Below are 21,911 nucleotides of genomic sequence, written 5' to 3'. Positions count from 1 at the left end.
CCTCACCAAATAATCATATTAGCTCAAGCACCCATATTATTATTGCTTGTGCATCATCGTCTATGCATGGATGCAATGTTGTTACGATGCTGCTCAAGCTACATGACCTAGTACTGGCCACAGGGTACATTGCATTCTATATTGGCAGCGGCTGACATCTATATATGTATTACTGGATCACCACGCTCGACCTCGGCAATGTGCTCACCAGTGCTCACAGCTTATAGCAGCCCCAATGCCACTGACTTGCAACTCAGGTTACAGTGACTGACAACACTCCAGCTTTGTGTCTTTCACATGACAAAGACAAGAACAAGATGGCCGTCGATAGACTCTCTGCTATCGCATCACAACTGACCTCTGCCTCGGGCCCCGTAGATACAATGTACGCCACGCCCTCCGATCTAACCAATACCAGTGCTTCCTGTTCTGACATCGCAACACTATAGTGCGCGACAGACGCCCGAAGATGTGGTCATCACTCTCGCCATCCGCACACCCATGTGCAAAGCCAAGCGAGGAGGTCTAAAAGACACCACATTGGATGCTCTCGTCTTCAAGATCCTCGAGCAAGTACGACAGAAGAGCAAGATCGATCCTCAGCTAGTACACGACATCTGTCTAGGCAACGTAGGCTCGATATCAGGTTCATCGTCGTGGATTGGCATTGACTTGAACCACAGGTCCGCGACGGAAAAGCAGCCTACCATGCCCGAGCAGCCTCCTTAGCGGCAGGCTTCCCTAACACTACATGTGTTTCAACAGCAGCCCGCTTCTGCTCTTCTGGATTGACAGCAACGCAGCATATCGCCAACGAAATCATTACAGGGACGATTGATGTAGGTATTGCCGTGGGTGCTGAATCACTAAGCGAAGGGAATGAGCGGTTGAGCCGACCTTTCGTGGAAGAGATTATGAACACTAGTGAAGAAGCAAGGGACTGTATGTTGCCTATGGGTAAGTCTGAGTTCGGATATTGTGATGTGTACATCGGTACGTAACTGCGTGTTGACCTCCTGACGCTTTGCTAGGCGCCACATCTGAGAACGTAGCTAGCGACTTCAACATCACCCGCCACCAGCAAGACGAATATGCCGTTGAGTCCTACCGTCGTGCAGAGCATGCTCAGAAGCAAGGCTGGTTCGACGATGAGATTGTACCAATTACAGTCAGGAAGGACGGTAAGGACGTCACTATCGACCACGATGAGATCAGATGGGGTACCACCCTGGAGGGCATCAGCAAGCTCAAGCCCAGTTTTCCTGAGTACGGCGACACCACTCATGCAGGAAATGCAAGTCAAATTACCGATGGTGAGTACATTACTCCATTAACCCGAGAATCTGAAGGTCTTTCAGGACTAGTAGCGAAGCATCATTCTTTTTCATCTTGCTGACCGTCATGCGTATGCAGGCGCCGCAGCTCTCATACTTATGAAACGTTCGAAAGCCATCGAGCTTGGCCAGCCGATACTAGCCAAGTACGTTGGCACGACAATTGCTGGTCTGGCACCTCGCATCAGTACGTTCACTCTGTCCGCCGAATACAGACTTAGCATCAATATAGATCACACCAAGCATAGCTGACATGATTCAGTGGGTATCGGTCCTACCCTAGCAATTCCAAAACTCCTTGCGCGATACAATCTCACACTCTCCTCCGTGGACGTTCTCGAGATCAACGAAGCGTTCGCATCTATGGCTGTCTACTGTCGTGACTACTTCAAACTCAGTCCGGACTGGTCAAAGATGAATCCCAGGGGCGGCGCCATCGCACTGGGACACCCCTTTGGATGTACAGGTGTAAGACAGATCGTCAGTGGACTAAGCGAGTGCAGACGACGAGGTAGCAAGGTGCTGGTCACGAGTATGTGTTTAGGTACCGGCATGGGTATGGCAGGATTGTTCGTCAATGAACAAAACATCTGATACAGTCTATCAATCACAACTTTGCCTTCCCCACCTGACTGGCTTTGACCCTCAACTCCTTCCGTAAGATCTTCCCACTTGCGCTTTTCGGAATCTCTTCTAGAAAGAATATACCGCCACGTAGCTGCTTGTATGGTGCTACCCGGGCAGCCACGTAGTTTTGGACATCCTTCTCACTGACGTGACTTCCTGCTCGTCGCACAGCATACCCTCTAGGCACCTCTGTCTGCTGTTCTGCATCCCAAATACCAATCACTGCTGCATCAGCAATCTCAGGATTACTGGTGAGTACAGCTTCGAGTTCTGCAGGTGCGACTTGTGCACCTTTGTACTTGATCAATTCTTTTTTCCGGTCAATGATCGATATCGAGCCACGGTCGTCTATAGTGCCGATGTCGCCCGTTTTGTACCATCTATCCATGTCCCCAACCGTTGCGCCAGGTTCCACGAAAGATTCAGCAGTTGCCTCAGGACGCTCATGGTACCCCTGCGCCAATATGGGTCCTGAGATCCACAGCTCACCAGCCGAACCAATGTCGACATCATTTTCATCCTCGTCGACGACTCTTGCCCTTACATTAGGACATAATTCGCCCACCGACCACCTGCCGCTCTCCCTGTACTCCCTCCATTCCGATGCTGTGACAACGCCTGTCGCCTCCGTTATGCCCCAAGTCTGTGCCATATCGCACCCGCCAATCTTGCCACCTAACTTCTGTCGCACGGATGCAATAGTCTCTGGACCGATGGGCGCTGATCCCGTGACTGCGACTTGAAGATGATCGAAGTGATCTGTCACGAGCTCTGACTTTGCGATGCGAAGCCAAATTGGAGGGACAGAAAACTGATAAGCGGGTCTGAATTGCTTGTGGTGTACGATGAATTGAGCGAAGTCGTAGTGGTGCATCCAGTAGGTTGTGCCGCCCATGTAAAAGGGGTTTGTGGCGTAGAGGGATATTCCAGCTATGTTGGCCATGGGGAGATGGGCGATTGTATCGAAACGGAAGGGTGGTTTGGTCTTAGGACTCGGAGTTGTTGACGAAGCCTGGTAACGGCGTGCGACGGCCATGGTGCATACGTTGTTTGCGACGAGGGCGGAATGAGGGATGCGTACACCTTTGGGAAGGCCAGTTGTGCCGCTGCTGTAGAGAAGACAGGTCGCTGTGTTGCGGAGGGTGTTGGGATCTGTGATTCTGGGGTAGGCTAGAGTGCTTCCGGCATGTCGAGATAGGAGGTCAACGTTGTCAAAGAGACGAATCAGTTTCCAATTTTCCGGTCCAGGGGTGCTGCTATCGACGAGGAGAATGTTCGAACTTGGTATGCCGGTCTGCTTTGCTGCAGACGTGATACGATCCTGACAGTCAGGACTACATATCAGAAGTGTTGTCTTGCTGTCTTTGATCTGGTGCGCTATCTCCGAAGGTTTATACTCTGTATTTGCGCCACAGAAGATGCCTCCTGCAGCCACGATGCCGTAGAACAGGACCGGCGCGAATGGACTGCCATAGAGGCAAGTAAGGATGTGGTCACGACCTGGTCCAGCATGTCCAATGTTGTATTCGTGCCGAAAGATGTACGCAAGTCGTCTGGTCAGATGACGGGCTTGTGATTTGGTTATACTATTGGTGGGGTTGGCAGCTTCGACATGAATCTTGGTATCCTCCTGTGCCTGACAATGGTCTGAGTCTGACGAATAGTCAGTAAGGGCGAGCTCCTAGCACTGGACAGCAGGCTTGTATATCAACTCACCAAACAGAAAGGATAAGATGTCAAGTTGTGGGAGGTCAATGTCTGGATGTGGTGACTTGTAGATCTTCATGGTTTCTTTTGCCCCTACAGTCCGAGCTGAGGGAGTTGTATCGTACAGTACGAGCTATCACAAGGTGTCGAATCACAGCTACCACCATAAGAAAGCTAATGCGATATTAACACTTGATCCTAGCTGCGTGGATACGCATTGAAAGACCTCGGTTAACAGTTTGCCCGAGGGTAGTCTCCGGGTGGACGACCAAAGTGGCCGTCAGAACCACCGTAATTAAGCACAACTTCGGCCAATTTGATCGTCCACCCGGAGGTAGTCAAGGTAGTGTAGCTTTTCCATCTTCTGGGCACACATGACAGCCGGACTTGACCGCTTTATCCGCCCAGATTCGTGCCTCAAGGTCTCAAGGCGGTCACCTTGTTTGTCCCTGGGCGATAAGTACTGCACGCGTACTGAACGCACACATAATCATTGGGTCGACATGAAATGGACCAGCCTGTGTACTTCTTGGATGGCTGAAGGGACTGGTGAAACTGATGAACCTTCATCCTTCTTTAACGAAACAATCTGTGGAAGCAACTTCAACATGACTTGGTGGTGAGGCAGCAGATTTTATTATTCTCGGCAAAGTTGCCCATACTCAAATCTGTTACCCCTTGCCCGACTTCCTGTTCTCTTCCCCTGCCTTCGCAACTGCTCCGTAACACGGATCTATAGGCGACATCATGCTCGTCTATCGACCGCCATTGACAGCACTTTGGCATGGATATCGATATCACAGTGCCCCATCTGACGACCACGACCAGGTGGATCAGACGGATGCAGTCAAGCAGCTGTGGTGCCCACGTGCCCATGAACCACCTGGCATCCTGCACCATCTGCTTGTCTTGGGCCTGTAATGGGCTACGGGTCTGATGCTCACGGGAAGAACGGGACATGGAAAATCCGAGTCTCAAGCAGCGAAAGGGACAAAAGGTGCAACGACCGATAAGTGAAAATGGACAGAAAACCATAAGTTATCAGGTATTGGTCCTTCACTTGAGCTTTACATGCACTTCAAAAGATCTTTTCTCGACCTTGATAATTCGTCTATCCCGTAGTTCTTTTCTCAACACCATACCCTGCCTACATCATTTGCTTCCTCACAGCCTCTACTTTTTACATATCACAGGTAGTCCTCTAACAAGCAGATATGGCAAACAAGATCGAAGAGATCAGCTTGGCTGACATCAAAGGCGACAACGACACCAAATCACAGCCTCGCATCGAGAACGTGTCCTACGTCGCCAGCTACAACTGGATAGACAAGGATACCCCTACTATATCAGTACCAGGTAAGCCATCGCACTCATTCCATCAGCAGACTACAGATACAATCACCTTAAGAGTGGCCATCGCATTGCACGACACAGCTTCCTTCCCCTACTTACACCGCTGAGTCTTAATCGGTGCTCGCCAACGAAATTAACGTCTACCAGGCCTACCACCAAAATGGCAGCCAAGCTCTAAAACCAAGCAACTCCAGCCCGATAGTGGCACCTACATCAGCGACCCAAACGGCGCACGCTTCCCAATTCATCCCACCGAACCAGCGGTTAGAGCAATCCTCCACGAGAACCCAACCTTCGACACCACCAATGTCAACATCTTCGCCTGCGGCAACACCCTTGACAGCCTCCTCGAATTCGTCCAGGACAGCCCGCGTACATTCCAGCTCGGCGTTGAGCGCATCGGCAACACCGTATTCCTCATCCGAGAACCACCGCCAGAAACAGTCAACTCTATAGTCAGCAAATACAGTTACAGCCGGGCCTTCCACGATACATACACGAAGTGGGAAGCCGAGGCCAAGGAATCCGTTTCTCACCAGCGAATCGTTAGATACGATTTCATGGGCCTGAAACTCGTGGTCCGACACGCATGTGATGGGTACCTACCCAATAAGGTCCCCAAGGAGCGTGAGCTTCCGCCGCGGAAGAGACGCGCCGATGAGATGTCGAAGGATGACGCTGAGGTCGTTGAGGAGGAGAGTGTCCAGTTTACAGTATCGTGTGCGAACGTAGTCGACGAGAACATCAAGAAAGAAGACGAAGGTCCAGCTTCGACAACTGCACTACCTCAAAACGCAACTCTAACTCTCACGGAATCCGGCCGCAACATCCCCCAAGCCGCAATCTTCGACATCAGAACCCGCTCAACCAAGTTTCTCAAGCAAAAGGACCGAGTGGCAGCTATGGATCAGTTCTACGCCCGTCTCTGGCCAACACAGATCCCAAACCTCATCTTCGCCTGCCACTGGAAGGGCGAGTTCAAGATGCGGGATATCCGTGTTATCGATGTCGCGAATCACCTTAAGGAGTGGGAGGGTAAGAATGCCGAAGTACTGACGAAGTTCGGGGTGGTGCTGCGGAAGCTCGTTGCTATGACGAAGGAGGAAGGGAAGGAGCGGTTCAAGGTCCGAAGGGTGGATGCTGGAGTTCTTGAAATCTTGTCTGTGGATGAGCATAGTGCGAGGGCATTATCCGAGGAGATGAAGGCGCGATGGGAGAGTCTGAACAAGGCAGAGACGGCAAAGGAGGAGTACAGCAACAAGAAGGTCAAGATGGAGGACGCATAAGGTCACATTCGATGTGGGTGGCAAGATAGCCTGACGATCAGGATGCTCAGCATGTGGCACTGGCACATGACGAATGTACAATGGCAGATTGCAGCGTTCATCTACGAGGTACGAAGTAAGCCTCGATAGTGCCAACAGCCTAGCTACTGCAAGAAAGTAGCACAACGAGCATAAAACCTTCGAGACCACGATTCAGATGTGCTGTCGGCCATGTATTCTCATCATGCAATGTGTGCACGATCTCCTTGGCATCCTTCGAACGGCCTCTCTACTCCCTGAAGAAACTTTTCAATAGCTCGTTCACCTTCTGTCCTTTCTCCAGCATAAGAAAATGGCTCGCATCAACATGTTCAACCCTCAGCTGTTTCCGATCCTTCACATACCCCTCAATCATCGGAATCATCATAGCAGGAAGCGCAATCGGGTCCCGATCGCACATCACCAGCAGCACATCTTTCTCGGTCTTGTACGTCTCCCAGTCCTGTCGTTCCGCCCTCTCATCATCCACATTCAAGTTCCGATTGAAACTTACATACCAATTTAGCGAAGCCCGATAACCCTTGCCGCAATCAGTCCGGTTGTTAGACTCATACGGCTTCCCAGCGGCCGCGAACGTCTCCTTCCGCCTCCGCAAGATATCATCCGTAACTCCATCTGCTAACTTCACATCCTTCAGCTCCGGGACCCCCTCACCATTACTAGTCAACCACTTCTCCACCCCGCCGATACTGCAAACGTAGTCCTTCCACAATGTCCCCGCATCCGCCGCAAACATCAACCCATCCATACGCTCGTGGTTCTCCTCCATCAACCGTGCGGCACGGTCAGGATCATCCATAATGAACTTCTGGTACGCCACTGCTTCGTACCCGAGCTGGTTCTTAGTCATGGTATTGACCATGTCGAGGCCGAATGGCTGGCCGAAGGGCGCGGGGCCGATCGTCAGATAGGATAGGGATTTGAAGAGGTGGGGGTGGTAGTACTCTGTTCGGGAGAGGAGGGTGGCGCCCCAGTCATGGCCTATTCCGTGGAGTAGGGTGCGGATGTTGAGGTGCGCGATCAGGGAGGTGAGGTCCGCGGCCATGGGTTTTAGGCGGTAGAGGGTGGGATTGCGTGGTGTGGAGGTTGGTGCGTAGCCTAGGAGGTAGGGGGCTATGATTGGGTGGTTGAGGTGGTGGAGGTGTGTGAGGAGGGATGTGAAGTCTGTTGGGAGGGAGGGCCAGCCGTGGAGGAGGAGGATAGGGGTTTTCGGGGGGCCATTGTGGTTTGTAGGTGGGATGTGGATGTAGGTGTAGGTTAGGTTGTTGGGAGTGGTGAAGGTTGAGGTGTATTTGGAGAGGTCAAGTGGCGCTGTCGAGGATGCCATTGTAGTGTTGGCTGGTGTTGTACACGTTGTGCAATTCCTTAGGCTGCTAGCTGCGGACTTTGGACCTAGTCAGATTGATATTGTGGATGCGAAGTCCGCTGAGCACGATGATGTTCTCGTTCCTGGTCGTCAGTGATTGAGATCGATTCGCGAAGTCTGTACCAAAGGCACGACCGCTGCCATTGAGCGCAGAGAAAGAATCACGTCAAAAATGTGAGTGGCTCAAATGATCCTTTTGGGAGTTTCGGGTACATTGAATGGGGCGGGGACATTTGTAGGATGAAAGTCTGCGAAGCTTGGCTTCCTGAGCGGAGCGGAAAGACAGATGTGGATTGACTCAATCTTGAGTTACTAGGTTTGCTGAGGGCAGAAGCCGCAGCATGGACATCACGAGTCAGCCAAGATCGAATAGTAAATCAAGCAGCAGGTAGGGTTTGAATGTATTGATTGACTGTCTATTTAGCAGAAGGAATACTCGGCCTCATCCCGGACATTCAAACTGCCGCTTACTGTACGCTTAACCTGCCTAAATAAGCCTTCTGGACCGGCCACTTTGTATGTCCGGGATGAGCTCGGCGAAAAGCTACAACCAGGTCGCTCGGCAAACCTATCCCTACCGAGGTGGGCATGTGTTTGCTATGTCTTCCCTCACGGGAAAGGGAAGATATCGTCCTCGATATCCCTCATCTCGATATTCAAATCTTGTCTTACACAATGAAGTATGCACAGGAAAACCGTCACAAAAGATGAAATATCCAATTTCCTCATCAATTCATCAAAAAATAACTAAAGGTGTTCTAGGAATCAATATCTACCACCAATCACCCTGATCATGCATAGCACTGAACGTCTTAATAGCACCCGCAATGTTGGCACCAGCCACCAAACTGGGGAATTCACCCTCCTTCGGCGTAACGTACTCCTTTGCTGTGTTCAAGCAGTTCTCGAAGCAGTTCTTCATGATATCCTTCAGCTTCTCATCGACCTCCTCCGAAGTCCACTTTATGCGTGCGGAGTTCTGAGCCATTTCAAGACCAGATACAGCCACACCACCAGCGTTGGCGGCTTTGCCTGGTGCATACCATATGGCGTCCTGACCCTTCTCTTTCCTGACCTTCTCGAATGCCTCGATGGCCTCTTGTGTGCAGCCCATGTTGCTGCCCTCAGCGATGAACTTGCAGCCAGCCTTGATCAGGCCCTCTGCTTCCTCTTGAGACACTTCGTTTTGGGTGGCAGACGGGAGAGCAACATCGACGTTGCCGACGTGCAGCCATGGCCTTACGCCCTCTTTGTACTCGACTTTGCCGCTGAAGTCTGATGAGCTTGCGACCTCTGAGAGAGCCTTTCTCTTGACTTTCAGGTCCGCAATGGTGCTGACCATCTCTGGTGTGATACCACCTTCCTTTGCAATAATCGAGCCCTTGCTATCGGACAAAGAGACCACTGTGCCGCCGAGCTCGATGACCTTGAGGGCTGCATACTGAGCGACGTTCCCGGAGCCGGAGATTGTGACTTTCTTGCCCGAGAAGGAATCTTTGCCGCCGCTGGCATATTTAATCATGTGGTCGACGTACTGCCCATGTTAGCTTAGGTTCTGCCCATAAGCTGCGTGACTTACGTAGACACAGCCATAACCAGTAGCCTCGGGTCTGATTAGCGAACCACCCCAGGCAAGACCCTTGCCAGTCAAGACACCCTCCCAGTTCTTCGTCTGCTTCTTGTACTGGCCGAACATCCAGCCGATCTCTCTTGGGCTCACACCAATGTCACCAGCTGTCGTCCGTTAGCTAAATGTTCTCAGGAGCCAACGTAACTGCTTACCCGGCACATCAATATTAGCACCAATGTGCTTCCCTAACTCGCTCATGAAAGCCACACAGAACTTTCTGATCTCATTATCGCTCTTCCCCTTCGGATCAAAGTCCGCACCACCCTTGCCGCCACCCATACTCAGCCCGGTCAACGCATTCTTGAAGATTTGCTCAAAGCCCAGGAACTTGAGCACAGATAGATTGACTGTAGGGTGGAATCTGAGCCCACCCTTGTATGGGCCGAGTGCTGAGTTAAATTGAACTCTGTAGCCTCTGTTGACTTGGACTTCTCCTTTGTCATCTTCCCACGTCACTCTGAATTGGATGATTCTTTCTGGGATGGCAGAGATGGCGAGGGCTTTCTTGTACTCCGGGTTCTTCTCGAATAGGGACGAGTTCTCGAGGGTTGAGGCTAGCTCTTTGTAGGCTTGCTCGAATTCGGGTTCGGAGGGTAGGTTGGACATGGTGTTGGTACTTCTGTGGTATATCTAGCTGTAGTCAAGTAGGATAATAATAGGTGAGGCAGATACAGTGCAGCAGGTGAAGAAGAGGAAAGTAGCAGAATGTATGTTTTCCAAAGTGGTTCTATGACGGCAGCTGCAACATGTATAGCTTCTCAAAAGAAAGCTATCACGGTCCTGGGAGGTACGACCGGGCTCGACGACTTCGGACCCGATCTGGAGCAGCTGCGCCAGTTTCCCATACATGCCGATGAATTATGACATGGTGCAGCGCCGTGATCTGCATGTGCCAGAAATGTGGTTGTGTGATGAACACCTTGGGGCGACTGGTTTGCAATTCAATGTATCAGTTACGCATTCTGATAGGCGTGGCGGGCATCCGAAGCAACTGCTCAGATGAAAGTGTTCGTCACAGAATAACCAACAACAAATTGTTGTGAAGTTTCGGGATGTGGATCGCTGATAAGCGATAGACTTTAAGGTTCAGATAAGGCTTCTCCCCTTAGATTGGCTGATTCGTCGATTACCGTACAATCTGGGAACCAAAAAGAATATGCTATCGAGTAATAGTTGTGCGGTAGCCTCTTCCAGTTCGAAGAATGGCCGTAGCGTCATGGCCTCTTTTCGAGTCTGAATGGCAGCTGTTCTGTCCAGTCCAGTTACGCCAGCTAAAAAGCTGTCTTCACGGCCTGGCGCCCAGGTTAATTGCACGCTCCCGAGGGTTCTCGAACAAGTTTAGCTCACATCAGCCGAAGTGGGATGAACGGAGAGGTCACACCAGGCACGCGCCAAGCCTTAAAGGGATCTCCGATATCGTCCGTTTGCTTCGTAAACATGCATGTCGTTGGCATGACTCAGAACTGATCGCGTGCTCATGTATTGTGATTCAAAGCGCGCCTCTCGTGTAGGAGCAGCATAAGGTACAGATTCTAATGATTTTTACTTGTACAATGTCGTCGAATAGCGACCAGAACTTACACAAATCATCTCCCTCAGTACCGCCAAGCAAATTCCGCATCATACCCGTCCGCTCCGAGGAAGATCTCAAAGATACAGTTACCCTCTTCTGTGAGTATGCAAAATGGCTCGATCTCGACCTCACGTTCCAGAACTTCGACGTTGAGATGGCAGGTATGCCGGGGAAATATGCTCCATCAAGTGGGGAACTCTTCTTAGCTAGGACAGCTGAGGGTGATGCTGTTGGCTGTGTAGCGGTCAGACCACTTGTTGATGATATTTGTGAGATGAAGAGACTTTGGGTGAGAGATAGTGCGAAGGGGCTTGGTCTCGGGAAAGCTCTCGTATCAACTGTGGTTGATGCTGGTAGGAGGCTGGGCTACTCCAGGATGCGCCTTGATACTCTGCCTCGGATGGCTGCTGCTGTGAGAATGTATCGCACCTTGGGCTTCGTTGATATAGAGCCGTACTACGAGACACCCCTTGCTGGTACACACTTTCTCGAGCTTGACCTGACCAAGTCTCGAGGGAGTGACATCACGACCCTGGAGAGTACCGCAAAGTGATAACCGCCGAGGCCTAACTTGTCTCAGCGCAGCATCACTTGTCGACAACTTCCTTCCAGGCGTACACAGTCGTGTCTACTGTTGCAGGGATCCTTCTCATGCAACGCCATTCCTCGTCTCCCACTTCCCAATGGCACCAAGCGCAGCAGTAACCTTCATACCAATTCTAGCATCAAGCTCATATGCACCCCAGTTCTTCGCCTTCTCAACATGCTTTCGGGCATCAGCGACCAAAGCTCTATCGTGCTGGATATCAGTGGTCGACGGCTTCATGGAGTTCGCCGTCGGCCCAGCGATCGTCGTGCCAAAGCGCAGTATGTATTCGCTTCGCTGCTGCCACGAATTGACAGCATGCTCATAGTAAGCAGCAGGTGCAGCCCATGTATCCATATTTTGTCCAGAGAAAGCAGTCTTGTCATGGATGAAGACGTTTTTCTCGAGGATAGCTTGGGCCTCCTTGTGTTGGCGCAGGTTGCGGTAGATCGTCGCCCGGAGAAGTGCGCTGATGGTCTTTTCGTCCAGCGCTTGCTTGGCCCAGGACGAACTTTGCTCGGCTCTTTCCAGATTTTGAAGACTCTTCTTCAGTTGTGCTTCTGATTGTTTCTTATAGCCGTTCCATAAGAAGATCGATTCCTCAATCGGCGGTACACCGACTGCGTCGAGGAATGAACAACCCCAGGCTTGTGAGTTCGTGGTCCACTTGTTGACCTTTCTCTGCACGAATTGATCGAAAGGAAGAGCCTTCCCCATCATTTTTTTCTTACCCACGAACGATGGTGCGGTCTTGAGGTTCTCCTCTGCCAGCTGTGCATATTTCGTAGCCCCTGCTGCGTCGCCTTCAACAGCTAGGTCCCGCGATAACTGAAGGTACGCAGCCCCTGCGACAAAGTAGTAAAGTGCTTGTGACCAAGCATTCAACTCAACACATTCCAAAAAGGACGCTCCGCATAGCTCGTATCGGTGTGAGTTCTGTGCGTTCAGGCTCTTTTCGAAGACCTGCAAAGCCTGCAACTGCTTCATGTCACTCTTGCCTGCTTTCTGCAGCAGCACTAAGGCTTCGTCAATGTTTCGACCGGCAGCTGCCATGCGAGCCTGTTCGATCATCCATAGGTGGCTGTCCGGATACCTGCTTCGCATTTCTGCTAGGAGACCTCTCAGACGATCAGAAGGGTACCCCTCCACCTGGTCCATAATCGGTACTTCTGGATCAGGATCAGAATAGATGTCGCAGAAGCCGATAAGACCGTTATACCATCCGAAGAGAACAAGTGCAGCCATACCACCATTGACATTGTTGAATTTGCTTGCTTGCCACAGCATCCGCATGCCTTTCTCTCGGTTGCCCCTGAAGCCGATGACTGACAAGATTCTGGCGAATGCCGGAGGGATGACTGAGATCATCAATGAGATGATGCCGAACATCAGGTTGGTGCCAGAATGAATAAAGACATCCAGATTATTCTTAAACACCGAATCGTTTGGATCGATCTCGATTAACCCAAATTTGCTGCCGCCTGTGGTCGTTCGAGACAACGGTGGTCGAGAGCCAGCTTCTGATGCAGTGGGTGATGTACCAAGGAGGTTCTCGTTCACATCCAAATGCTTCATCTTCTCATCTAGCGGACTCAGCTGTTCCTGGGAATCGCCTGGCTTCCCAATATGACCTTCGTACTTCTTCGTCACAGGCTGCTGTGGGTGAGCCTCGTCAACCTCGAAGAAATCTTCACTACTGGATCCATTACTGTTGGTGACCTTGGTTTCTTTTCTCAGGCCCGATGGCTTCGCGGGTTGAGCTGATTTAGGTTCAACGATGACTGGCGTATTGGAATGCGAAGAATCAAATGATCGCAGGCTTTCTTTCGATGCCACTCTCGATCCTGCCAGACTTTGCACCCCACGAGACGACATGTACTTCTGCTCCATCGCCATGAGGCTTTCCAACGTCATGTAGGCCTTGCGCATCTTATAGAAGCCCTTGAGCGATTCTGTCAAGCTCTCGTTGAGCACACCCACAATGGCACTCATAATCTGTGCTTCCGCTTGGCAGAGCAGGAACTCGGAACCTTTGTCGTAGATATTCGACTGGAAGGCGCTGTTGTCGTGCTGTGCCTTGTGATAGTAATTGTAGGCACTGTTTTCAGCATCGTACAGGAGATCAGATGCTTCCTTCATGACTTCCTGCTCAAAGCCAAGGGTCGACTTCATGAAGCCCAGTGTCCCTCTTGATAGTTTGTGGAAGGCTGAGTCACCACCCTTGAGTGCTTCTTCGGCACCCTTGATGTCGTCGTTCATGATCTTTTCGGCGGCACGAAGTGCCACATCCATGTTTTGTGCTTCGGCCGTTAGGTCGAGCCGCTCCGAAGAGACGGCTGCCTTGCCACGACTAAGCCAGCGTCCGAAGGCTGACATATTGGTCTATACCAGGAGTTTGCTTGGTGAGGGAACACAGTCAATGTGAAAATTCTCGAAGCTCAGCTTCAGAAGTATTGAGATGGCCAAGTTCCAACTACTTCGTACAGAACAACCGCTAGACGAGTACTGATGTCAGAAGATATCTCAACTTGGCAGGAACCTATATCTTGTCGCTAAATTGTTTTTCGTCTTCAAGGAGGACACTGGTGGCACTTGGACCAGAACCTCAGGTCACGTTGCTTTTTCGGATGGAGTTCAGAAACGAAAATATTAGGTTTGAAGTGAGCCCCAGGCTTGCACGAGAGGTGTCTGGGCTTGTGGGCACAAATACCTATCACCGAAGACTGGAAGGGTAGCTGAACTACAAGAAGTAGAACAGTTGCTGGTCAAGTCTATCGTATCGGCTCGAGAAGGACAAATGTCAGGCAAGCAACTCACAGTTCGACCTTGAGAAGGCGCCCGCGTGTCAGCTCGTGTGTCCGAGCAAGATACATGTGCTGACAGAGGGGCTACATCTCAGCGAAAAGCACGGCATCGTCATAAACTAGGCTTAAATCGTGGTGATGGGGCCTGGGTGAACAGATCTTGTGGAGTGAAACAGGCGATATGCAAGGGTCCGCTGGAAGGAACACTGTCTTCCGAAAAGTGCCCTGAAGCAAGCTCCGACCAGCTCGAGCCTTAACTCCGGGAGTGGCTAGTGACGCTAAATAGTAGTAGGCGATTCTCAGCAAACGTGGCTGTCCCGCAGCCTGACCATTTCGTCGATATCAAACAGTGCCTTCCTTGTATTTCAAGTTCAATTCGATATCGCCGGCAACCAGTGGCTGCATCGGCTGTTAGAAGTTTCTCCTCTTCATCTTCGCACAAACATTCTGCCTCGATACACCACTGTTGATCCGACCGACTCCGCGCATCGAACAACGCAAAGTATCACCACAATACTTGCCCTCAACAACCATAATATACTGTATTGCGAAGATGTCTTCCGGCGGATCCTCATCAGCGCCAACAGCGAAGCTAGAACCAACCAAGTCGAACGATCCAGAGCCAGGAAAGATATCGAAACCAGTGGAGAAGGCCCCTGCGCTGCTTGAAGAGGACGATGAATTCGAGGACTTCCCAGTAGAAGGTATGCATCAGCAAGGGCTTGACCCTGAACAGCCATGGCTAACTTCGATGCCTCCAGACTGGACACAAGAAGACGCCACAGTGCCAGGCGGAACTACGCATTTGTGGGAAGAGAGCTGGGATGATGATGACGAGAATGATGATTTCAGCAAGGCATTGAGGGAAGAGTTGAAGAAGTCGCAGGGTGAGAAGTAGAGAAGATGGCATTACGAGAGCAAGCACAGCGGCGTTCTACGAGTAACGCATTGGTTCATAAGCATTACGAGCATGAGGTTATGAAGGCATTGATGGACGTTAACCAACGGGCATAGAATTTGCTAAAGATAAGAATACTGAAGGCAGCGCTGGCTACTCAGTAACGGCGTTCACAACCTCGGTTTATCGATCGCTTGCTCATCAACTTTTGTGCTCGTCTCAATTCGTCGAGCTCACTTACTGGAAAGAGCGACAACACCAGGCAGGTCTTTGCCCTCAAGCAACTCCAAGCTGGCACCGCCACCAGTCGAGACATGGCTCAGCTTGTCCTCAACACCGTATTTGGCAGCGACCGTAGCGGTATCACCACCACCGATGATGACGATCTTGCCATTGCTAGCAGCCTCTACAGCAGCATCCAGGGTAGCCTTGGTGCCCTTGGCGAACTTGTCGAACTCGAAGACACCAGCTGGACCGTTCCACAGGATGGTAGCTGATTCGTCGATTGCCTGCTTGTAGAGCTTGATACTCTCATCGCCGCAGTCGAGACCCATCCAGCCATCCGGGATGCCCTCGGAATCCGTGGCTGTACCAGTGTTGGCGTCCTTGTCGAACTTGTCTCCGGTGATGTAGTCCACAGGAAGCACGACCTTAACATTGTTCTTCTTGGCCTTCTCCATGAGACTCGCGCACTTCTCACTGCCTGCCTTGTCGAACAAGCTGTTGCCAATTTTGACGTTTTCAAGGGTCTTCTTGAAGGTGAAGGACATGCCACCACAGATGATCAGAGTGTTGACCTTGTCGAGCAGATTGTCAATGAGTTGAATCTTGTCTGAAACCTTTGCACCACCGAGGATGGCAAGGAATGGTCGCTTGGGCTCCTCGAGTGCTTTTGCAAAGTAGTCAAGTTCCTTCTTCATCAAGTAGCCCGAGGCCTTTTGTGGCAGATCAACGCCGACCATAGAGCTGTGGGCACGGTGAGCTGTACCGAAGGCATCGTTGATGTAGACATCTCCTAAGGCAGTCAGACCTTTTCTGAACTTGTCGACATCGGCCTTATCAGCCTTGGTCTTGTTGCCCTCTTTATCTTTGCTGCTTCCCTCCTCTTCGATGTGGAATCGCAGGTTCTCCAACAGGATGACCTGCCCGCCACTGGCCTTGTTGACTGTCTCTTCAACCTCTGGTCCGACGCAGTCATCGCAGAAGACCACATCCTTACCCAGCTTCTTCTCAAGCACTGACACAACAGGCTTCAAGCTGTACTTCTCATTGCGCTTGCCATCAGGTCGACCGAGATGGGACATGAGAACGACGGCCTTTGCGCCATTGTCAACAGCGTACTTGATGGTGGGAATGGCCCCGTCGATTCTTTGGGGGTTCGTGATATTCTTCTCGGAGTCTAGAGGGACATTGAAGTCGACCTATAGAGTCAGTAGGGTATTCTGTAGCTACATATCTGCTTCAGCGTACTCGGATCAGGACTCGCTTGTCCTTGAGATCAACGTCAGTGATTGCGAGCTTGTTGGATAGAGACATCTTAGGTGTGGGCGAGAGATTGTGTTGGCTAATTCAGTATTTTCGATCTGTGAGACTGTGAGAAGAGTCAATAGGGAATTCAATGTTTTGTTCTGTCAACATGTGTAAAGTCCTGGTGGGGCAGCAGCACTCAAGCAAGCATCTGACGTCGTGCGGGAGAAGCAGGAACAGCTATGGGCTCTGTATCCGATATCACTGCCACTTTCATATTGAAGACGATAATGCCAGCTTCCATGTACCTGAAAGTCGGAAAGATCCCGCAAACGTGCTTGCCGTCAACTTCGCACATAATGCTCATTCCGAGGCAGACGAGTTGAGTACACATCGTCAAGACTGGGAGATGGCGTGGATGGTAAAATATCTCTGCGAGCTCTAGAGCCACGATACGCACTTCTCCCAGCTGGCCATGTTCATAGCAATGCAAGTGCCCGGCAAGGCTTGAGCGGCAGCTTTGGGTTTGGAGACGGGCATACAACTCTTGTGGGTTAAGAAGGATACGATAGCTTCGAGCCCTCAGGTATCGGGGAGCACAAAAATCCAGCGAGGCCAGAAAGACACGATCAACCATAAGCTCGCTTAGGGGCGCCTCAGGCAACAAAGTTTGGGGATCTGCCCGCTTATAATTTGTGGCTGAACGGCGCACCAAGGTGCTTGCAAGCGTCTTGTGACTGGCTGAAGGACAATGAGACCCGGGTTTGGCTGGATCCTGGCGGTCACTGCATGGTAGGCGCAGTTGATCTGCAATATCATACCTCGAGTCTGTTCGAACCTCAGATGTAGTCTGGTTACGATTCTAGTAGATCAAAACCCTGTAAAGAGCTGCGAGACCTAGTCGTCGACTGTACAGGACAACAGTACCACGGAAGTCATCTCCGAGTCGAATCCGCCTACGCCACTGTGTCACGAATCGGGCTCATTCTGGCGTCACGAGAGTCGACGACGGGGTCACTAAGTCTTTATCACCTCGATCCGAGCCTTGCGATTCTTCGCACCTCCCTCCCATAATGTTAGAGACGCAGCGCCGTCGTGTGCTTTCCTCAATCAATTCCAAGTACATCTATGGCAGACTTGTAAGCCCACAACCTCAAACACCGTGACCAATACCGGCCTGTGCTTACACTTCCATCAGCCATTATTACACGCCATAATATTCATACTCGAGATGGTCATCGTCGGCCGCCTCGTCGCAAAGTTCAACAGCTACTATGACAAGAGACCTCTGCTGACCACTATGGTCACAAACGCTGTATGTTTCTCCAGGCGCACCCCAGCAGAAACCACAAACTGACAGGCCGCCTAGATCCTAGGAGGAGTCGCAGACACAGTTGCCCAAACGATAACAGCCTACAGGACTAGGACAGCAATGCTTCCACTCGTCAACCAGCGCTCCCTCATATCAGACGGCATCGAACTCGACGATGTCAACGAGAAACCAGCCCGCTTCTCCCCCGACCTCCATCCGCAATCATCCGGCCCACAACCCTTTGACTTCGAGCGCCTAACGAGATTCATGTCCTACGGTTTCATCATGACACCCCTACAATTCAAGTGGTTTGGTCTCTTGACACGCCTCTTTCCTCTAACAGCGACCTCTAAAACGATTCCGGCCCTGCAACGAGTGGCTATGGACCAGCTCGTATTTGCACCATTTGGTCTATGCTGTTTCTTCACGTTCATGACAGTGGCAGAAGGAGGAGGGAAGAAACATGTTGTCAAGAAGTTCCAGGATATCTACATCCCGACATTACGGGCCAATTATGTTCTGTGGCCGGCCGTGCAGATACTGAACTTCCGGGTCATGCCGCTGAAGTTCCAGATTCCGTTCGTTAGTACGATCGGTATTGCGTGGACGGCATATCTCAGTTTGTCGAATCAAGCTGAGGACGAGGCGATGTGATTGATAGGGTCTACTTCTGGCTGCAGCATCCACGGGATGGTTCAAGGGCATAGCGTATGGAGTTTTAAGGATGGCGACAACTAGACTGGATAGTATCCGCATAGGATTGGCACGACAAATTTGTGTATCACATGGTGAAGCGTTCAGGTTGTGCTGCTTTTCGAAGAATATTTTGTCTTTTTATGGTCCTACTGTTTGGGTACCTGCGTCTGAGATGTGCATTGCACCAAGATCTGCAAACAACCTTTATGCACCACGAACTTTCTGCTAATGTGTCTAGTCCCCTTTGACAGCGCGTCTCACTAGTTGAGCAGAGACTATTCTACAGGCAAAGGACTGACGGATAGCAGATCAGATATATCGATCGTGCTTCATTGTGGCTCCGAGCCTCTCTTCTCCAAAAACTCTCTTCAGGAATCACTTACGCCTTATTCGCTCTACGCAGAAGCATCAGTCCCAAGAGGCACTTTCCTTCAATGCATAGATAATCAGTTGGACGAGGTCTGGAATACGGTGAAGACTTTCTGCTCAACAATCAATCTCGCTGCTACAAGTGGGCCGAAGATCACAGAAACCGCCCTCCTGGACATCGTGATTTCAGTCTTGTATCGACTTCTTCAGATGAAGTTCCATACTCGCCCACTGAACGAAGCAGATCGACTCGGGCAATTGGCTATTTGCTCGCATATTTTCCTACAATTTAGAGGTGCCAGATCAGCCTTCCTACACTTATCGGATACCTACAGGACTTGCCTGCTCCAGCTCGAATCCACCATCCGTGCGCCACCACACCTCATGCTTTGGCTTTTGAACATGGGTGCTATCTAGGTAGTTACTGAGCAGGATGATTGGTGGTTGAAGCCGTGCCTGCGGAATACCATCACTAGATGTGAGGTTAGAGCGTGGGATGATGCACGGGTCATACTGGCAGCGTTGCTATGGATAAGTCCAGTGTTCGACACCAGTGCCGAGGCTCTTTCCTTATTGATCTTTAAAGCACCTGATGCTTCAGATTGTTGAGCCCGGGATTGAGAGGAGCCATAACAATTTGTATATCAGCGCTTTTAGACGACGCTGCGTTGCGACGTTGCACAACAACACTAGATGTCTGAAAGAGCTATAGCTTCTCGTTCCGAATTTCAATCCAACTCACCCTTGCCCTTTGGCCGAAGCACCAACGTATATGACTTTGTTCCTTGTTCTGCATTCTGGGGGCACCCCAGCGTCTCGCAGGAAGATATTACCCAAGCAGTTTAAGAAAGAATATTGACTTCGATCACGACTTTGAAATGCATTCCCGAAGTACTCCTTTGAATGACCGGGAGGAGCCAAGGATAGCTTTTGGGGCCAGATGATAAGCCTTAACAAGCATGGCGCTAGACATTAGCCTTGAGCAAGGATGTTTCTTGCTGATCATGATTAACATCAGTCGCACTTCTTTCTTCCTCAGCTTGCGCAGCTATACCACCACATTCTTCATTCGCAGTCAAATTGGCGATCGATGTCGTCTCTCAATCAGCCCATGCAGCTCATGAAGCAAGTTAGACTTGCAAGCTTAGGTAGGAATAATATGATTACTACCAACAATAATTCTTCCATTCTCGGATGCGGTCGGCACCTGACACGCACCCGCTGTGCCAACGCAGCGGCTGAACACTCACTTGCGATGCGAGGCAAATACCTGATTGATCGCGTGCTGCACTGCACTTTCCTATAATCGAAGCGCACTACTATCCTTGACCCTCAGAGGAGCTACTGTACTGTCTGTGAATTCAACTCCCGGATACCGGAAGCCTAACTTGTCTCTGAAGCGTTTTCATTGGTAGGGCAACGCAGCAGAGCTTCGTACTTTCCTGACCGAGAAGTCTGTCACGCAAAAAGCTAAATACGTCGGAAGCTCCTGCTTACGCGGAACCATGAGCTCATATCAAATTGAGCTTTCGTCATCGCGAGGCCAACTGCTCTTGCAACATTCATAATTGCACGACGGTTCCTTCTGTTCCTGTCTCCTGCTGGTCTTTCTCAAGTCCCTCACCAGCCCAACAGCCGCACACCTCATCGAACACCTACGCCAGCTCTCAGTGTTGACACCAGCGGTGCAAACTTCACAGTCAACCACAACAACTACTCAAAGCATCGATCCGACCACATCCGAAGATCACGTCAGCCAACAAACAACACAATCAGAATGCAATACTCGATCCTCTCCATCTTCGTCGCCACTCTGACATTGATCACTCCAGCCCTCGCACAAGACGGCGACGACAGCTCCACTTCAACCTCTACGTCTGCAAGCTCGACATCAAAGTGTAACTATGCCGGCTGTGGTACCGCTCAAGCTGCCGCTTTCGCTCCAGCTACTGCTATTCCGATGATTCCGGCTGCCATTGCTGGTATGGGTGCTTTGGGATATGCTGCTTTGCTGTAAGCAACTGTGTACAGGAGACGCCAAAGGAGAGGTTCTTCAGTTCTTCATCTGATGTCCACGCGCGAGTTTCCGCATGCGCCATGGAGGTAGCGAGGGTGTGAGAGAGTCAGACTGTTGGATGGCAGTATATCATGGTATGCAGGTTTAAAGCAGTATCATATCACTGCATCAGTATGGCTTGCAGTTGTCGAAGCGTCCGTCCGTTGTTTCAGCGAAGAGTTGCATGCTCATGGAATAAATTGATGCATAGAGTGGTGCATGAGATCGCCCTTCAAGGTGCTCATAGTAGATAGCGAATATGAACAAGTCTTACTTGCTCACCGGAGTCTTTTCCACTCGTCCACTCCTGCATAGGAACTCAGCGCTTGCTTCAGAAGCACTTTTCTATCCTCTACCCCTTTGGTTTCACAATCGTTTCTCACTTACCGCCGTCCCGCAGGTCAGGACTATGTCCACTGTGGTCACATCGTCATGAACGGCCAGGAAGTGCTTGCGACACGATGCAGAAACTCTTATATCGTCGTTCACTCCCAAACGCTGGGATTCATCAATTTAGATTCGCTGCTCCAACACACGATACATTGCTCTCCGAAGGGAAGACCCGTATCCTACTAACGCATACTGGAATCACATCGTGTGAGCATGCTATCTACACATGTAAATAGCCTCACATTGAGCTCCATCGAGTTACAAACAGGCAAAAAACAAACAACTTGCATCAGAATAAATTGAGGGACAACGTATATGTACCCTCAACACATGACGACGGAGGCACTGAGACTGCGCGAAGGTAATAGCTTGGGACATCGCGCTTGAGACAAGTATCATGGGTCTATGGTAAGTTGTG

The 21,911-nt window shown here is 50.8% G+C and overlaps 11 protein-coding genes across 11 annotated transcripts; 6 read left to right on the top strand and 5 right to left on the bottom strand.

Annotated features, from left to right (window-relative positions):
* Positions 1-317: 317 nt before the first annotated feature.
* PMZ80_001155 (uncharacterized protein) lies at positions 318-1,928 on the top strand (the record flags this gene model as incomplete). Its single annotated transcript, XM_064869602.1, has 6 exons — positions 318-385; positions 450-630; positions 684-957; positions 1,032-1,313; positions 1,414-1,521; positions 1,597-1,928. 6 exons carry the CDS (start codon positions 318-320, stop codon positions 1,926-1,928), a joined length of 1,245 nt encoding a protein of 414 aa, XP_064735099.1.
* Positions 1,929-1,941: 13 nt separating this feature from the next.
* PMZ80_001154 (uncharacterized protein) lies at positions 1,942-3,747 on the bottom strand (the record flags this gene model as incomplete). The annotated part of the gene is made up of 2 exons (XM_064869601.1): positions 1,942-3,614; positions 3,678-3,747. The coding sequence occupies 2 exons, from the start codon at positions 3,745-3,747 to the stop codon at positions 1,942-1,944; spliced, it is 1,743 nt and encodes a 580-aa protein (XP_064735098.1).
* Positions 3,748-4,882: 1,135 nt separating this feature from the next.
* On the top strand, positions 4,883-6,307 carry PMZ80_001153 (uncharacterized protein; the record flags this gene model as incomplete). Its single annotated transcript, XM_064869600.1, has 2 exons — positions 4,883-5,024; positions 5,169-6,307. 2 exons carry the CDS (start codon positions 4,883-4,885, stop codon positions 6,305-6,307), a joined length of 1,281 nt encoding a protein of 426 aa, XP_064735097.1.
* A 268-nt stretch (positions 6,308-6,575) lies between these two features.
* On the bottom strand, positions 6,576-7,673 carry PMZ80_001152 (uncharacterized protein; the record flags this gene model as incomplete). The annotated part of the gene is made up of 1 exon (XM_064869599.1): positions 6,576-7,673. One exon carries the CDS (start codon positions 7,671-7,673, stop codon positions 6,576-6,578), a length of 1,098 nt encoding a protein of 365 aa, XP_064735096.1.
* Positions 7,674-8,484: 811 nt separating this feature from the next.
* On the bottom strand, positions 8,485-9,948 carry GDH3 (NADP-dependent glutamate dehydrogenase; the record flags this gene model as incomplete). Its single annotated transcript, XM_064869598.1, has 3 exons — positions 8,485-9,246; positions 9,292-9,446; positions 9,495-9,948. The coding sequence occupies 3 exons, from the start codon at positions 9,946-9,948 to the stop codon at positions 8,485-8,487; spliced, it is 1,371 nt and encodes a 456-aa protein (XP_064735095.1).
* Positions 9,949-10,895: 947 nt separating this feature from the next.
* Positions 10,896-11,468, top strand: PMZ80_001150 (uncharacterized protein; the record flags this gene model as incomplete). Its single annotated transcript, XM_064869597.1, has 1 exon — positions 10,896-11,468. The coding sequence occupies one exon, from the start codon at positions 10,896-10,898 to the stop codon at positions 11,466-11,468; it is 573 nt and encodes a 190-aa protein (XP_064735094.1).
* A 96-nt stretch (positions 11,469-11,564) lies between these two features.
* On the bottom strand, positions 11,565-13,877 carry IML2 (Mitochondrial outer membrane protein iml2; the record flags this gene model as incomplete). The annotated part of the gene is made up of 1 exon (XM_064869596.1): positions 11,565-13,877. One exon carries the CDS (start codon positions 13,875-13,877, stop codon positions 11,565-11,567), a length of 2,313 nt encoding a protein of 770 aa, XP_064735093.1.
* Positions 13,878-14,858: 981 nt separating this feature from the next.
* On the top strand, positions 14,859-15,203 carry SEM1 (26S proteasome complex subunit; the record flags this gene model as incomplete). The annotated part of the gene is made up of 1 exon (XM_064869595.1): positions 14,859-15,203. One exon carries the CDS (start codon positions 14,859-14,861, stop codon positions 15,201-15,203), a length of 345 nt encoding a protein of 114 aa, XP_064735092.1.
* Positions 15,204-15,436: 233 nt separating this feature from the next.
* On the bottom strand, positions 15,437-16,739 carry PGK1 (phosphoglycerate kinase; the record flags this gene model as incomplete). The annotated part of the gene is made up of 2 exons (XM_064869594.1): positions 15,437-16,624; positions 16,674-16,739. The coding sequence occupies 2 exons, from the start codon at positions 16,737-16,739 to the stop codon at positions 15,437-15,439; spliced, it is 1,254 nt and encodes a 417-aa protein (XP_064735091.1).
* Positions 16,740-17,901: 1,162 nt separating this feature from the next.
* PMZ80_001146 (uncharacterized protein) lies at positions 17,902-18,636 on the top strand (the record flags this gene model as incomplete). The annotated part of the gene is made up of 2 exons (XM_064869593.1): positions 17,902-17,985; positions 18,040-18,636. 2 exons carry the CDS (start codon positions 17,902-17,904, stop codon positions 18,634-18,636), a joined length of 681 nt encoding a protein of 226 aa, XP_064735090.1.
* Positions 18,637-20,824: 2,188 nt separating this feature from the next.
* Positions 20,825-21,064, top strand: PMZ80_001145 (uncharacterized protein; the record flags this gene model as incomplete). Its single annotated transcript, XM_064869592.1, has 1 exon — positions 20,825-21,064. The coding sequence occupies one exon, from the start codon at positions 20,825-20,827 to the stop codon at positions 21,062-21,064; it is 240 nt and encodes a 79-aa protein (XP_064735089.1).
* Between the last annotated feature and the right edge of the window lie 847 nt (positions 21,065-21,911).

The sequence above is a fragment of the Knufia obscura genome (genome assembly GCF_036327395.1).
Source record: "Knufia obscura strain CCFEE 5817 isolate CBS 148926 chromosome Unknown scaffold_1, whole genome shotgun sequence".
Taxonomy (NCBI): domain Eukaryota; kingdom Fungi; phylum Ascomycota; class Eurotiomycetes; order Chaetothyriales; family Trichomeriaceae; genus Knufia; species Knufia obscura.
Note: the sequence above shows the minus strand (reverse complement) of the source record. Positions and strands in the feature narration are given on the sequence as shown.